The sequence below is a fragment of the Pyrus communis genome, chromosome 8 (genome assembly GCF_963583255.1).
Source record: "Pyrus communis chromosome 8, drPyrComm1.1, whole genome shotgun sequence".
NCBI lineage: Eukaryota > Viridiplantae > Streptophyta > Magnoliopsida > Rosales > Rosaceae > Pyrus > Pyrus communis.
Window position 1 is genome coordinate 23705434 of NC_084810.1, and position 17811 is coordinate 23723244.

Below are 17811 nucleotides of genomic sequence, written 5' to 3' on the forward strand. Positions count from 1 at the left end.
AATAGATCATCTCCGGATCTATTTTTCCTAATCCATTAAGTTCGAAAATTCAACCGTTGAAATTTGATCATTATTGAAGTAATTTCTCTCAAACAAGGGAGAAATAGACACAGCGGAAGTTGAGACAATCACAATCTGCCACGTGGTGGCTTTGCCTTATCCTTGAAGAGGCCACATCAACCCCATGATGAACCTCTGCAAGCTACTATCTTCAAAAAACCCTCAACTCCTCATCACCTTCGTCGTCACCAAAGAGTGGCACGGGTTCATTGAGTTCGACCAAAAACCCGACAACATCCGATTAGCCACCATACCCAATGTCATACCCTCCGAGCACGGTCGCGCGAACCACTTTGCCGCGTTTGTGGAAGTTGTGTGGACCAAGCTGGAAGCTCTGGTTGAGTAGCTTATGGATGGGCTCGAGCAGCCCGTGACCGCCATAGTTGTTGATACCTTCCTTGCTTGGGCTTTGAGGATTGGGAATAGGAGGAATATTCCGGTGGCTTCACTTTGGACTCAGTCACCGACATGTTCTCATTGTTGCATCACTTTGAGTTGTTCAAAGAAAATGGCCACTTACCTCTCGACGTCTCAGGTGTGCGTACTCTTACCACGATCATTATTGGAGTATTTTCTAAAGTTACTTTAGAGTAACCTATCCTTCCAAATTTTCAACTATTAAATATTTAATCAAATATTTTTAATTAAAAAAAAACATAATAAGTAGAAATTTCTCTATTTTAAAATGTATCAAAGCCTTGGGTATTAATAAAAAGTTGACTAATGTATTTTTCAAATTGGATTTCATATTGAAATGAATATTGTAATCATAAGAAAGTAGGTTTCTTTAGCTATGGGACTATCGAAAGAAAATTTTGGATAGGAGCTTATACGATTTCCTCCTTTCAAAACTAGACGTGAAAGTTTTCTCTCATCTGACTCAAGTAATTACACCAACAAAGATATAGAGATGGATTCCCACTTTAAAAGTCTATAAAAACACAAATATTTTCTAGAGTTACTTTAGAGTATCTTATAATTCAAAATTTTTAATTATTAAATATTTGAACAAATTCTTTTTAATATAAAAATATAGCAACTAAAAATGACCACGAACTTTGGAATACCTAAATATTCCAGAGCGCCATAAATATGTTGCCTAACTGAAAATTAGATGGTTGAATTTTTTTATTTCCAATTTCCAAACGGAAGATACAAAATTAAAATAATTGTAAATATTGCTGGTCTTATATTGTGCTCATCAAACATCTTGACTCTCATCTCAGTCTTGTAAGTTGTCACACTCCAGTTATTTTCGGTCGAGCAATACTAAGAAAAATAATTTTGTAGACTAAATTTTGTAAACTAAATAATATGAAAATTGATGATTAAATTATTACTTAAATCTTAAATAACGTACTTATTCTTAATTAGTGACACATCATTTAGTTTGCAAATTTAATATATAAATTTTATCTACATAGTGTTACCCATATTTTTCCTTCCAAGTTGGTTATTTGTCGCTTGCCACATGCCAAAAGGATAGAGCACGTGGCGTATTATTGGGATGCTAGAGACTTTTGAGATGAATTTGCTTTATTAACAATTTTACACTGAAGAAGACAAAGCTCAAAATTGACCAAGACTTCCCACTTAATATTACAATTTAATAATATTTTTCTTCACTTGTAAGTGAAAGGTTTTAGGTTTAATTCTCGCCAAAAACGAATTTAAACCACATTATTACAAGTTCATTATGAGGCTAAGCTCATTCCCCTCATCTATATTTACTCTGCCTAATATTACTCTTTAATTTTACTAACTTTACTTTTCACATTTCCAACAAAAAAAAAAGTACTTTTCAAGTTTACATTTGGGTGTCAACTTCTAGATCCCACGTGGGTTGAAAACTTGAAAGGCATGGCTCATGCTTACCCTAACATCGAATTTTCTGCTAGCTTTGTCAACAAAAATTAACATCGAATTTTCTGCTAGCTTTGTCAACAAACATGATCCGCATTTTCTGCAACGTGACCATTACAAAGACATACAAGAGAAATTTGAAAATGACCATTTAAAAAGAGTCAATTAAAAATTCTTGTTATACAGTTTTGAAAAAGATTAATGGAAATAGATTATCTCCAGATCTATTCCTCCTAATCCACCAAATTCGAGAATCAAGGCCGTTGAAATTTGATCCAATAGTTAAAGTTAATATAACTTTTAAAGTGGGCCCCTGTTTATAGCCGTTTGATCAAATTTCAACGGTTTGAATTTCTGAACTTGGTGAATTACGAAGAAGGAATCTGGAGATGATTACTTTCCAAGATTAATTGGAAAAAGTGTCAATCACAAATACTTTTTACACACTTTTGTTACACTCATGGCGACCATGAGGGTATTTTTGTCTTCAAAGAGTTTCATGCAAGCAGCTCCCCATGACCCTTCAGCCAACTTGCATATTATACATAAGAAGGGATGGCAATAGCTCCAAAGCTTCAATATTCAATCTTCATACAAGGGAGAAATGGGCATGGTGGCAGTTGAGCCAATCACAGTCTGCCATGTGGTGGCTTTGGCCTCTCCTGGAAGAGGCCACATCAACCCCATGATGAACCTTTGCAAGCTACTATCTTCAAAAAACCCTCAACTCCTCATCACCTTCGTCGTCACCGAAGAGTGGCACGGGCTGATCGAAATAGACCCAAAACCTGACAACATCCGATTAGCCACCATACCTAACGTCATACCCTCAGAGCACGGTCGCGCGAACCACTTTGCCGCGTTTGTGGAAGCTGTGTGGACCAAGATGGAAGCTCCGGTTGAGCAACTTATGGATGGGCTGGAGCAGCCGGTGACCGCCATAGTTGCTGATACCTTCCTTGTTTGGGCTTTGAGGATCGGGAACCGGAGGAATATTCCGGTGGCTTCGCTTTGGACTCAGTCGCCGACGATGTTCTCATTGTTGCATCACTTTGAGCTGTTCAAAGAAAATGGCCACTTCCCTCTCGATGGCTCAGGTGCGTGTACACTTACCACGTTCATTATTGGAGTATTTTCTAAAGTTACTTTAGAATGTCTTATAATTCAAAATTTTCCGTTATTAAATATTTAATCAGATTTTCTTAATAAAAGATATAATAACTAAGACTGATTACAAAGTCTAGAATATAAATAATTGTAAATATTGCTCTTCTTATTTTGTGTTCATCAAGCATCTGGTCCTCATCTCATTCTTGTAACTATTTTCTATATACGGGAATGCAACCTGGTACCACAAGCTGCCCATGAGTAACAACAACGGTTGAATGAAGTGATTTACTGCGTACATATCTCCAAGAATGAGAATCAAACAATGGGTGTAGTTCTAGAAAAGAGTATGTATGATGTGCTATACATCAGAATATATCATTGATGAATAATCTATGGCACGACGTGTATAGGAGATGCTTATCCACGTCTACGTAAATGAACGGTGTGTATGAGAGAAATAGAGACAGTCAGAGAGAAGTCCCTTGATAAATACCAAGACTATAGTATTTATAGAGACCTTGGGAGTAATTCCCATTCAATCGTGAGACTATCTATCCGTTAGCTCTTGATTATGCCATTTCATTCAAAAGTAGTAGCAACATGTTCAGTCCAATTTCTCAGCTTCCAAGTCGAAGCACACAGGAGAGAATACACAGCCCATGGCTAAAGGGGGAAAAGTAGAACCTCAAGGGTTGCCAAACTACTTGTACAAATTTACACAAATACAACATTCCTCTAAACTCTGCGGAATAACCATATGGTGTGTATGAACTTTGAGAATTAAATCAGTACGTTAGTCACCAAACATAACTCAGAAAAGCATGCATATGTTTAAACGCGATCGACTGTGCTAAAACGTACATTATTCTACACGAAACACAGAGGACTACAAAAACATTACAGATTCTCAGGCTACGAATATTGCAAGAGAAGATATGAAAATGTTTGGACATACAGCTCAACCGAAAACATGAGACTGGTAGTTGCATACCATTAACAACTCCTACGTCCCACACACCGGGCGACGAAAACACATCAAATGAATCACACACAACCACAAAAAGAGGCCCTACACACAAACACGGAATCTTAGAAATATTGGTTATTTACTTTATTTTATTAAAGATTCAAAACTTTATTTATTATTATTTTAAATAATAAATATGAAGAGTCATATCAATTAGAGAAGTCATGTCCTTTACCAAAGGTTATATAGAGTTTTATAACTCCTCAAACGTTAATAGTATATTCAAATATCTTTCTTCTCTCTCTACTACAGTACTCATATATAATTCTTATTATATTTCTACTCATCTTGATCATCAATGGGCAATTGATCACTACTTGACACCTCGTCTACCATAATTGTGCTTATGGATTAGACACTCTGTGAGATTCAAGGGTTGTATTTTGGAGGTGTAGATAGCCGTTATAATCGGCATGTATGGAGGCGTCTACGGCTTTAGGACAGTGACAACACGCCTCTCTTGATATTACAGGCCAGATCATTCTTTACGTTTTCCTTTTTACTACTTTATTTATTGATATATGTGTTTGATGCATTTGGGTATTGTCTAATTGATTGAATTTACATGTGTATTATGATCATAATCATTTATATTATCCTACAACTAAAGCCGTATATTGCATCTCTATTGTTGTGGAAATCCCTATGAATTTATTTGTGTTGTTATTTTGGTTGTGGGATCAATTATCGCAATTTATTAATTTCGTAATTTAATGAAAAGGTGTTTGCATGTATATGCATCGATTATCGATGATACGTATTTCTATAGTGTTTCGTGATTGAGTAAGGTGGGTGATAATTAAAACATATGTTGCCTACATGGCTTGATTATCTCATATTATTGAGATAGTGATAAAACTCAAATGTATCTGAGTCTTCTGAGGCCGTCCTTCCTCTTACTGGGAAGAACAAGCTTTATTTATTTTTATGTTATTTTAATATTTGGGTAAAACGAAAGAAACTTGTATTACATTACATACCATGTCTTTTCATACGAATTTTCTATTCGTTTTATGGGAATATAGTATACATAGAAAATTTTTAAATTAGGGTTCTTACAGGTTGAATATAAGTTCAATATTCTTTGCGCTTTCTTGCTTGTGTAATTGTTTTCTTGGTACCTCCGATGACTTAGCATTGTGGTTTAAAATATTGAGATTAGGGGTTGGCATCTAGAATTATTTGGAAAAAAAAAAAAAAAAAAAATCCTTCTAAGCTCGTTACTTTTCTTGCCTGGAAAATATTCGCACAGGCATCAAATGCCAACAAGAATTATGTAGTCTTGCAGATCTTTCCTAGTATTATAAAATCCATATATTATTTGCTAAATTTCGTTGTGAGTTGATTGAGTTATGATAATTTTAAACAATGGCTTAGAATCTGGAAATTCTGGACGAAAGCATGTTAATTTGGGTTAATTGGGTTTCAGATTCTATGTCGTCAAAAGGGAAAAGGGAAAAGGGAAAAGTAATGCACTATGTAGTTATATATATATATATATATATATATATATATATATCATACTAAGAAATAAGTGTAATTGGTTTCCTGTAACCAGTCATTGGAACAATTAATTTTATATATGATTATTCCTACATGCTTCTTGTTCTTGAAACTGCATAACTGTTTGGTAATATTTAATTTGACCGAAAGGGGCCGGTATTATTGTTTGATTGCATCTTTACATGGTACACAACTTGGAAATGCAGTTATATCGCATCTCTTTGATATTAGACACTTGCCTCTGATCATGATTTTCGAAAATTTGCATGGTTGCAGTTAAAAAAAAAAAATTTTGACACAATCTGTCAAAACATGTATAAAAGAAATACAGTATGACTTAAACGCTATAAATAAAAATTGTTTTAATTGGGTGGTAAACTAAATCATAGAATATGAATTCATTGAGTTTTCATGGCTCTTTGATTTCGTATGTTAGACACCTTGCTATGTCTTAAAATTCATTCATTGTGTATTATATCATCATCCTCATATATAGTAACCTGCAAACAGATTTGCAGTATGTATTTTCAGAAGTTTTACTTGCACTATTAATTTTTTTTATGTTACTAATATTGTCAATTATTATAAATATGAATGATTATATATTGACTATAGAGAAGTGTAATTTAGGATGGACTGCTGACCTTGTATGCCTTAGTTCTTTCAATGCATTTGATGATAAAATAAAATCATAAGCGTATATAAGAGTCGGTGCCGTGTTACTATGGGATTTGGTCAAAACAATATATTTGTTGATCATCTTGGTTTATACTTTTGAAAAAAAAAAAAAAAAAAATCGTGGGAAAGTATATTTGGGTCTTATTTTTCCATCTCTTAATCACATGTTACAAATTGTGAATTATATGTTGTTTGAGTTTTGCTTTGTTGAGCTTTGGTATCACAGTGAGAATAAAGTCACAAGAACATATTAATATTTTGTCTTCATTGCAAGACATGTAAGTTACTCTTTGAGAACAAACAAATAATATTAAACTTTTCTTCAATATGCGTATAATTACTCTTATTTTTTATATCTTATATATAATGAAATTGATTTGAGATTCTCATGAAATGAATTTTCTGATATGCACCATAATGTGGGGTATGTTTCATTGCTCGTACCAATGTTTATTCTAGTGAAGCTATGAATGATTATGCACCTTAAACAATTTATACGTGAAATTATGACTAAAATGTTTTTAGCTTGCAGTTAGTTATAACATGCAGGTTTAAGAGCACTGACGAGCAAATATATGACCAGAAAACTTATACATGCCTTGTGAAGGCAATCATAATTAACAAAATGACTTGTTAGTCATTTATCTATATGCCCGAGGGAGACTAAATGAAAAATTGTCGAGGGGGATGTGCTTAAACCCGTAAGGGAGTCACCTAAGTAAGAAACCCAACTTCTGTGATTGGAGATCCCATGAAGGAAGTTCAATGTGGTAGAAACAATCCAAATTGCGTGACTCATTATAGCACTCATATTATAATGAAGATATCCATGAGATATTCTTCTACTCATCCCTAGGACAATAGTGCAATTTTATGTGACGTTAGGAAGGGGTATTAACCCTGAATGAGTTTCAAGGCGGGCAATCTCCCGCAGGATACATGTCACATGCACTCTTGGAGAACTCACCTAAGTGAGAGTAGTTGTGAGGCCGCAACTGTGAGGATTGGGCTGTTCTCTAATAACTCTCATGAGAATCAAGATTAAGCGCATGTCCATAAATAGCGCTAACCCGCGCCAAGTTTTTTATCAATACCATGTGTGTTACATTTAGTATTCTAGTCAAAAGGAGTCTAGTTCAAGACATAGTTCACTATGATTCCTTCAGATGAAAGTTGTTAACTCTAAGTTAGGTTCCAAAATACACCTACACCCATTGCATGGTATACAAGTTGCCCAAATTTCTTCCATTAGTATCTACATGTTTATGTCTTCTACATTTTTGTGGAGTTTTGAATCTTGTGGGGGATTGTTGGTTATTTACTTTATTTTATTAAAGATTCAAAACTTTATTTATTATTATTTTAAATAATAAATATGAAGAGTCATATTAATTAGACAAGCCATGTCTTTTACCAAAGGTTATATAGAGTTTTATAAACTGAAAATATGATTTTAGCCCTTGAAACTCAAGTTTCTTTACATAAAACCCGACATAGTCTTTTTATTTGAATAAAACCCAATGACTAGGCTCCACATAAGTAAATTCATTAATTTTGTTTGCCTTTACACATTTTGCATTTTTCAAATGCCTCAAATACCCCTAATTACAGTTTTGATGTAGACATTTAATTCTATGCAGATTTAAAGGGAGAATTTAATGAAAAGAAATGTATTAATGTCACATCCCGGGCCGGGCGGGACTACTTCCCGGGCCCGACTCCATTACCGTAGCATGATATTGTCCGCTTTGGGCTTACCATTCCCTCACGGTTTTGTTTTTGGGAACTCACGAGCAACTTCCCAGTGGGTCACCCGTCATGGGATTGCTCTCGCGCGCTACTCGCTTAACTTCGGAGTTCCCATGGAACCCGAAGCTAGTGAGCTCCCAAAAGGCCTCGTGCTAGGTAGAGATGGGAATATACATATAAGGATCACTCCCCTGGGCGATGTGGGATGTCCCGGGCCGGGCGGGACTACTTCCCGGGTCCGACTCCATTACCGTAGCACGATATTGTCCGCTTTGGGCTTACCATTCCCTCACGGTTTTGTTTTTGGGAACTCACAAGCAACTTCCCAGTGGGTCACCCATCATGGGATTGCTCTCGCGCGCTACTCGCTTAACTTCGAGAGTTCCCATGGAACCCGAAGCCAGTGAGCTCCCAAAAGGCCTCGTGCTAGGTAGAGATGAGAATATACATATAAGGATCACTCCCCTGGGCGATGTGGGATGTCACAATCCACCCCCCTTAGGGGCCCGACGTCCTCGTCGGCACACCACGACCAGGGTTAGGCTCTGATACCAAATGTCACATCCCTGCCCGGGGCGGATCACTTCCCGGGCCCGCTCCACCACCATAGCACGATATTGTCCACTTTGGGCTTACCATTCCCTCACGGTTTTGTTTTTGGGAACTCACGAGCAACTTCCCAGTGGGTCACCCATCATGGGATTGCTCTAGCCCCCTTCTCGCTTAACTTCGGAGTTCCTACGGAACCCGAAGCCAGTGAGCTCCCAAAAGGCCTCGTGCTAGGTAGAGATGGAAATATACATATAAGGATCACTCCCCTGGGCGATGTGGGATGTCACAATTAATGTTTAAAATCATTGCATTAATATATCAAAACAAATTGTATGTTAAGGCAAAAAAGAACTAATAGTGTTATACTTTCCTTAAGATTTCGTGATTGTTTTTCAAATTTGCATAAAATTAAACAATTTTAATTTAATCTTATCATATTCTTACCAAATGAAAATTTGAAAGAGCACTATAAAATAATTTACCTATATTTTAAAAATATAGGTAAATTATTTTGGACATGTGAATTAGTAATAAATTTGCCTTGTATATGTAATGATACATGCAAAATAATTTACTCCAGGGTACCCTCTATCGTTTCAACTCAAAAAAAAAAAAATAATAATAATGTTATTTGATTCAAAATAAATGTATCTATATTTTATATACTAATAACACACCCCGACCCAGAAAGTCCACTTGGACCCTGAATCGAGCTGTGCTGGCCGACACCTGGAAGGTGACGAAGCCATAAAATGTGATAGTGTATAAAAAGTGAATAAATTTGAACCTAAAAATTATTAATACCAGAGTGCGCTACGAGTGGGAGCGAACACATTTCACACGCGATGTCAGAGCATAAGTAAGGTACAGTAGTGTGGGTAAGAATCATACCCTCAGAAATATCCATCAATACTAAGATTCGCCACAGATTCTTGTCGATACAAACTCAGCAACTAAAACCTGGAGGGCACCAAACAGAAGGTGTGAGTAAGCAATAAAACCAAGCTTCCCAAAGTTATTACCTCTCTAAAAGTAATGCCCCTAAATGTAAAACCCGTATTGTTTTCCATAAGACAGTACAACATATATACATATATCCAAACCATACTCAGAAATGACCAAAACCACGGTTTGCCATCAACTCCACCATACATTAATAAGTAGGCCAAATGAACTAAATCAATACAAAGTGATATATCAGTCAGAGTCATCTAAAATGACATGTACAACTTATCCATATCTCATCAATTATGGCTAGCATATAAGTCGGAGTCACCAATAGTGACCTGTACGACTTATCCATATCTCATCAATCCTGGCTAGCATATAAGTCGGAGTCACCTATAGTGACCTGTACGACTTATCCATATCTCATCAATCATGGCTAGCATATAAGTTGGAGTCACCTATAGTGACCTGTACGACTTATCCATATCTCATCAATCCTGGCTAGCCAATAGCTCAATAAGTATACCTGCACACGAGTCGGAACCACCTAAAGTGGTCTGTACGATAGGACTGGGTGTAAATAAATACGCTCAAGTGCTACGATCACGTGAAGACTAGGCGAATAATCGCGGGTCACCTACGAGTCGGAACCACCTAAAATGGTCTGTACGACATGACTGTGCACCTACCTTGGATCCAAGGTGAGCGTAAGGTGTGGGAAGTGAACATCACGTGAAGGACTGTGCCCTGGCCACGGGCGGGAGCACTAACACCGGGGTGCAGGTTTATGAGCTCTCAATACATCTCAATATAACATGTGCAACTTATGGCAACCAGTACGACAGTATCGAAGTTACCTAACACATAACTGTAGTCATGCTATAACGCAATCGATTCAACTAGTACCATAAACTCACCTGAACTTACCTGGGTGTCTTGAGTTCACCTTTGCACTTGAAAGCATTCCTAATAATTATATGCAAGTAATATACATATTGATATACCATGATGCAATCTAATACTCAACCATGTCGTAGCATTTTTAATTATAAACAATACGGTGTGAAGTGTACAATCAATAACGCCCTACTCCCGAACTACTTATTTTCAGGGATAATTATCCATGATAACCCAATTAACACTAATTTAACTAACTAATTCACAAAACTAAAACTTGCCTTTATCAATTTCCTTCGCATTTCTCAATTTCCCAAGCAAGGCTTTTGTCTCAAATATTTTATGGCTGCATCTAACGTCTCGTTAGACTGCCTACGTACCCTAAACAGGGATCAAGTCATTCGTAGTTCATATAGGTACTTCAAGCATTTACAATAATTATATGAAGGTAATATACCTAATCAATTTAAAAGTGTCGATAGAACTCTCAATAATATGTACAATAAAAAGGAAAAGATCCACTCACCTGGAGTCCACGCTATGCTTCTTTAGCGCACGCATCAAGGCGTCCTGAATGATCGGCCCCTGTGGCCAATTATCAAATCACATCTCAGAACTCTTATCCGTAGAATACGTAATTCACATAAAACACAACCTCAACGACATTCTAAAATAGTTTGAGACCCATTGACCACAAGTCAACCGTCGATCAAAGATCGACGGTAGGGTTTACAACCCTGTATAACTTGACCCAGAAGATCCGCATATCAGATTTCCAATCCGCAACTCCCAACGATCCACAATATGTTTCTAGAATAACATATTAAAATTTCATTACGATTCAACGATCAGATTTCCGCCAATTGCCTAAAACAAGTGGCCGTGAACATTTATTTTACTAACTTACAATCCAATTCAGGAAGATCCGTAAGTCGGATTCCCGATCCATAAATTCCTATGATCTTTAAATATTACGTATTATAATGTATCCAATTTTGGTGACGATCCAACGGTCGGATCATCGATTCCCATTTTTATCAAGTAACGTATCGTAACGAATTTAGGTTCCAATGATCAACCTACGTCATTCAAATGACAAAACTGAATTCAAGACATTCGATATAGCCTAAAAATAGCATTTGCGGCCCACTGGCCACGCGCCGCCGTGGGTGGCGGTCGGCCGCCCTGACTCGCCGGAAAATCCAACTATTTCCAAAAATTACCAAAATTTACAAAAATAAAGATCTCAGTGAGTAGAGTAAACTTTATACCTGTGGCCAAGACCAAATTGGCTTGGAAATACCTCAATTTCACCAAAACCGTGTGGAACCCTAGGTTGTAGGTGTGTTCAATCCGACTCCAAAACAACTCCGTCGTCCAAACCATTGCTTGGGCTTTGTTCTAGGCCTCAAGAGGATGCTATGGGTGGTGGAAATTGAAAGAAATTGCTTCGGGATTGGGTGATTCGAAGCCAAAGCCGCCGTTCCCTTGCTTGCGAATTTCTCTATTTTCAAGGCCAAATCTCTCCAAATTTGAGATGGAATGGATAGAGGGAAGGTTATGGAGGAGTTCTCAAGAGGTTTATGAAAGCAATTGGTCGGAAAAATGGGTGAAAATCGTCGAAAAGGGAGGTGTTGCCGACCGGGTTGAAAACGGGTTGCGGGTCAAGGGAACCCGACTTCCCCTCCTTCTCCTTCTCCCTCCTTTCCCTCCTGTTCTCTCCTTTGGTTGGTTAGTGTCCTCATCTCTCTTCTCTCATCTTTCCCGATTGGGCAACTCGCCCAATCTCTTTTTTTTTTCTTCTTCCTTTTCTTTCTTTCCTCCATTTCTGATTGGGCTTCACCTTGAATAACCAATTTCTGATTGGGGATTTAATTTAATTAACACTAAACCTTGAATAACCAATTTCGAACGTCCGTAACTATACCATTATAATCCGGACTCGCAAACGGCTTTCGCCTATACGTTCGTACCAACGAGTACTACGAGGATATGCTAAAAGAATAAGTCCCACATCTCTCAAGTCGATGGTCAACGGAAGTCAAAGTCCTTGCCTCTAGGGCAATTTCGTAAATTCACGCTTTTAAAAATAAAATAAAAACGTAAAATTTGGAACGGGTTGTCACAAATAATATAAGTAAATTATTGCACACATATATATTAGCAGTAAAATGTGCCCAATATATATAATAATGCATGAAAATAATTCACCTACTGTCACATCCCGGCCCGAGGCGGATCACTTCCCGGGCCCGCTCCACCACCGTAGCACGATATTGTCCGCTTTGGGCTTACCATTCCCTCACGGTTTTGTTTTTGGGAACTCACGAGCAACTTCCCAGTGGGTCACCCATCATGGGATTGCTCTGGCCCCCTTCTCGCTTAACTTCGGAGTTCCTACGAAACCCGAAGCCAGTGAGCTCCCAAAAGGCCTCATGCTAGGTAGGGATGAGAATATACATATAAGGATCACTCCCCTTGGCGATGTGGGATGTCACAATCCACCCCCCTTAGGGGCCCAACGTCCTCGTCGGCACACACGCGACCAGGGTTAGGCTTTGATACCAAATTGTCACATCCCCGCCCGAGGCGGATCACTTCCCGGGCCCGCTCCACCACTGTAGCACGATATTGTCCGTTTTGGGCTTACCATTCCCTCACGGTTTTGTTTTTGGGAACTCACGAGCAACTTCCCAGTGGGTCACCCATCATGGGATTGCTCTAGCCCCCTTCTCGCTTAACTTCGGAGTTCCTACGGAACCCGAAGCCAGTGAGCTCCCAAAAGGCCTCGTGTTAGGTAGGGAATTGGAATATACATATAAGGATCACTCCCCGGGGCGATGTGAGATGTCACACCTACAAATAAAGAAAAATTGACTAAAAAATAATATATCTACTACTTTTTGTTTATGAATTTCAATTTCTTTTTTTTATATTACAAACATAATGTACCTACAATATAATTTACCTATTGTTTAATCTTATAAGAAAATAATGTATCTACTGTTTTATTTATTTATTTGTCGAATATGTACTATTTTATTTTAATGGAGATAATTTGTCTTGGTTTAATTTTTATGAAATAATTTAGGCACTGTTTAACTTTACCAAAATAATGGAACTACTGTTTTAATTTACCTACAAAATAAATGCTATTTGATTCAAAATTAATTTACTTATATTTTACATATAAATATAGATAAATTATTTGACACATCCTGACCCGGATTGTCCACTAGGACTCCGAATCGAGATGTACACCCACCCGGACCAGGATGTGACATTATTTTTAACAAGTATATATGATAACAAACAAAAAATGCCTAATGTATTTAATAATCTAGGTAAAATAATATACCTACAACATAAAAGAATATTAATTGGTTCTTTGTTGTTTTTATAAAACAATATTATTATTTGATGCAAAATAACTAATTGTACAAAGGATTTTTTTTTTTTTTCCAAACGAAAAATGTGCCCATAATTGTTTATGAACATGGCTAAATTAATATATATATATATATACACACACATATATATATATATATTCCTAATATTTATCATACAAGAAAGGTAAAATTTCCATATGGAGTTAATTGCTAATCATAATTAGGGTGAGTAATAATATTTATTGACATAATTAGAGTTTTGTGGCATAAGTTGTAAATATGTTATAATAATTGGTTACATAATTGTCTACATGGTGCTCTATTTGAAATTTAGGTTTTATTTGGATGTTTAATATTATGTGGGTTTTTGTTTGAAAAATAGGAGTTTCAAGGGCTTTTTTTTCTAAAGAACCCTTTTATAAATGGGGAACTCCTCAATCATTAATAATATATTCAAATGTCTTCCTTCTCTCCCTACTACAATACTCATATATAATCTTTATTATCTTCCTATTCATCTTGATCATCAATGGGCAATTGATCACCACTTGGCACCTCATCTACCGTAATTGTGCTTATGGATTAGACACTTTGTGAGATTCAAGGGTTGTGTCTTAGAGTTGTAAATAGTGGTAATAACTGGCACGTAGGGAGGCGTCTACGACTTTAGAACAATGGCAACATGCCTCTCTTGATATCACAGGCCATATCATTCTTTACCTTTTCCTTTTTACTGCTTTATTTATTGATATATGTGTTTGATGCATTTGGGTATTATCTAATTGATTGAATTTACATGTGTATTATGATCATAATCATTTATATTATCCTACAAAAAAACATATGAAATGGACAGATTTGGATGTGAGAAAATGCGTGACAACCAAAAACACCACCTAAAAAAAGAAAACAAGTTGGAAGGGCCTATATACTTCTCAATCTTACTTTTGAGAGGAGGGGGATTTGAAAACCCGACTTGGGTAAATACTTTTAACCACGTGAGCCTAGGGTAAGATATCCAATTCTTCTAAGATTATAATTATGTTGTCTAATCTCAAAATATCCTAATTTTACATGAATTAGGGGTTTCTTTACTTGCCAGACAAGTAATATCTTCAATGGGCTTAGAGCTAATGGAGTCGTCCCAGAAATACCCATCTAGCTGCTCCCATCTCACTTTGAGAGATTTTCGGTCAGTCTAACCATCCTGAGTGCCATGTGTCATGAACGTAGAAAACCATGGTCCCACAAATGCCCCAACTATGCTTCCAAAATGTGCTCCGCTTGAGTATGGATAACACAACGGACCATGAGCGAATCCTTCCAGAATGACCTTTATGGAATGTGAATCGAAATGACCTTCAAATTGCTTGTTGATTTGGAGCTAACCAGGTCCGGCCAGTCCTACTTGTTTGTCTCTAAAAAATTTGATATTCCTGAGTTCTGAACCATATTGTAGACCTCTAGTCAGACTTTCGAATGCTTAACTGAAAAAGCTGAATGTAGGGCAGAATGCACCACTTACCTCTAGAATGACTTAGATGCGTTAAGAGATGCTTTTCTAAGTTTATTTCACTTAAGTCTTTAATCACGTTAGAGTAAATTACTTATAAAATTTCTTCCTCTGCTTCTTTTTCGTGTAATATAACTTTAACTCGCCAATCTTGAGTAAATTAGACTCGGAGTTAAGCAACATAGTCAAACACGAATAAGTTTGTTGGTCCGGGCTTTTATTCACCCTTGATAACACTGCAGCAGAAAAATATTAAACTTAATGTTTATAGAGATTTCTAACATTAACATTAATAGTATAGTAATTGAACCATGACACCAGTTCAGCTAAATTTATAATGAATTTTACCATGACCTTATCAATTTAATATGCCTTGGTCTTTAATTTGTCTCTACAATACGGTATAATACACATTAGATTCTTCTTTAGCCTCAGACACTATAATATATTTATTCATATACTTCTTAAGACACTTGTTGTCTAATAAGTGCACAACATAAAATTGGTAACCAGAAATAATTGCATAAAGCCTTTCTCTAATTTATAAAGAAGCTGATGCATTTTCGAGCTTTACACATTCTTACGAAAATTTTGTATTTGGTTAATTTAGTAATTTTCAACTGTAACATAGCATGATATCATTTACTATATGTATGCTCTTTTTGGATCCACCCGAGGAGAATTTTTGTGTATTGGAGAATTTACTATATGTATACCAACTTCTAATATTATGACATTTCATGTACCAGACCGTGTTCCCGGCACAATAAAAAATCTTCCATAAGTTTATAACAAGTATTCTTGGTGCAATTTTATGTTTTTGTCAAAAGAAGAAGCAATTTTTCTTGCTTGATATACAATATAATAATGTTGTACAATGTAAAATTTTATAATCAATGTAATGTGAAAATTACAGAGCATGGAGATAAGATAATAGAATACATTCCTGGAGTCAGCACCACATGCATTGCAGATCTACCCGCAAAGTTTTTTGTAGACGATCCAAAAGCCCTCCAGAAGCCCCTTGAAGCAGTTTCTCAGGTAGTAGAAGCACAGTATCTTTTGTTCAGTTCAGTCTATGAGCTTGATCCGCAAGCCTTTGAATCCTTGAAAGCCAAGTTTGCTTTCCCTATCTACCCTATTGGCCCAAGCATACCTCACTTTGAACTTTCAAAAACACTTACCACTAATCAAAACGACATCGATTATCTGCATTGGCTAGATTCTCAACCCAAAAAGTCTGTTTTGTACATCTCCATGGGAAGTTTCCTCTCAGTTTCGAAATCCCAAATGGATGAAATTGTTGCTGGGGTGAAAAGTAGTGGTGTTAGGGCTTTTTGGGTGGCTCGTGGAGATACTTGTGAGTTGAGAGATTGTGTTGGTGATTTGGGTTTGGTGGTGCCTTGGTGTGACCAATTGAGGGTTTTGTGTCACGATTCGATTGGCGGGTTTTGGTCACATTGTGGCTGGAATTCAACTTTGGAAGCTGTTTATGCTGGTCTTCCAATTCTTACTTTCCCTATTATTTGGGATCAAATTCCTAACGGTAAGCAGATTGTGGAAGATTGGAGAATTGGATACCGGGTGAAGAAGAAGGCGGGGGTCGAACTTGTTGTGAGTAGCGAGGAAATTGCAAATCTTGTGAAGAAGTTCATGGATGTGGAAAGTGAGGAGGGGAAGGATTTGAGAGAAAGAGTTAAACAACTTCAAGAGGTTTGTCGAGGTGCAATTGCTAATGGTGGCTCATCCGATACCAACCTTGATGCTTTTCTTAAGGATATTTCACAAGGACATAATTAATTGCCATTAAGCTGATGAATGTGGTAGCTGTTACACATGCTTGCTTGCGTTTCAAAACAATTGTTATATACAAAATTATAACTGGAGGTATCAATAAGAGTGAGGAGTTTATTTTCTTTTTGCAGTTTGGTTGTGATATATGTAATAAGAAATATCTTGGGTGAATGTCTATCGAGAGTTGAATTTCTTTGCTAACGCTATTATAAACTCAAGATATTCTATTCATGTTATTCATATTTAGAATAAGTGTTTAGCCACTGCTATTAGAAACGCTTTCTTATTTGACTGTACTCAAAACGGATGTATTAAAGGTTTTACTCTTGAATGTTTTATTTCCTATAAAAAAATGCATCGAAAAAACAATAAATTTGTACAATACATGTAACACAAACTAGGTTTGTACATGTCGTGGAAGTGAAATTAATCCACGAACAAATAAATTCTATTATTTGGTTAAAAATTGAAATCACATTTTATCCCTAGTGGATTTTTCAATTAAATATAGTGATAGAATACCCTAAATATAACCACGTGAGCAAACTATTCCTTTCAAATGAGTGCTTATTCTTCATTCATGACTTTAATCCTTTTTAAATCCTCATTAGAAAAGTCTAATTTGATGACATTTTTTAATTTGATAAGAAAATCTAGAATCTTAAAGGCAATCCTTCGGAGAATGAAGCTAGAGGATCAAAGAAAGGGTTATACATGAAATAGTTTTC

At 36.5% G+C, this 17811-nt stretch overlaps 1 protein-coding gene across 1 annotated transcript; it reads left to right on the top strand.

The window, feature by feature from the left end:
- Positions 1–1895: 1895 nt before the first annotated feature.
- LOC137743797 (UDP-glycosyltransferase 87A1-like) lies at positions 1896–17282 on the top strand. The gene is made up of 2 exons (XM_068483735.1): positions 1896–3020; positions 16206–17282. The coding sequence occupies exons 1-2, from the start codon at positions 2528–2530 to the stop codon at positions 17087–17089; spliced, it is 1377 nt and encodes a 458-aa protein (XP_068339836.1). The 5' UTR covers positions 1896–2527; the 3' UTR covers positions 17090–17282.
- The last annotated feature ends 529 nt before the right edge of the window (positions 17283–17811 follow it).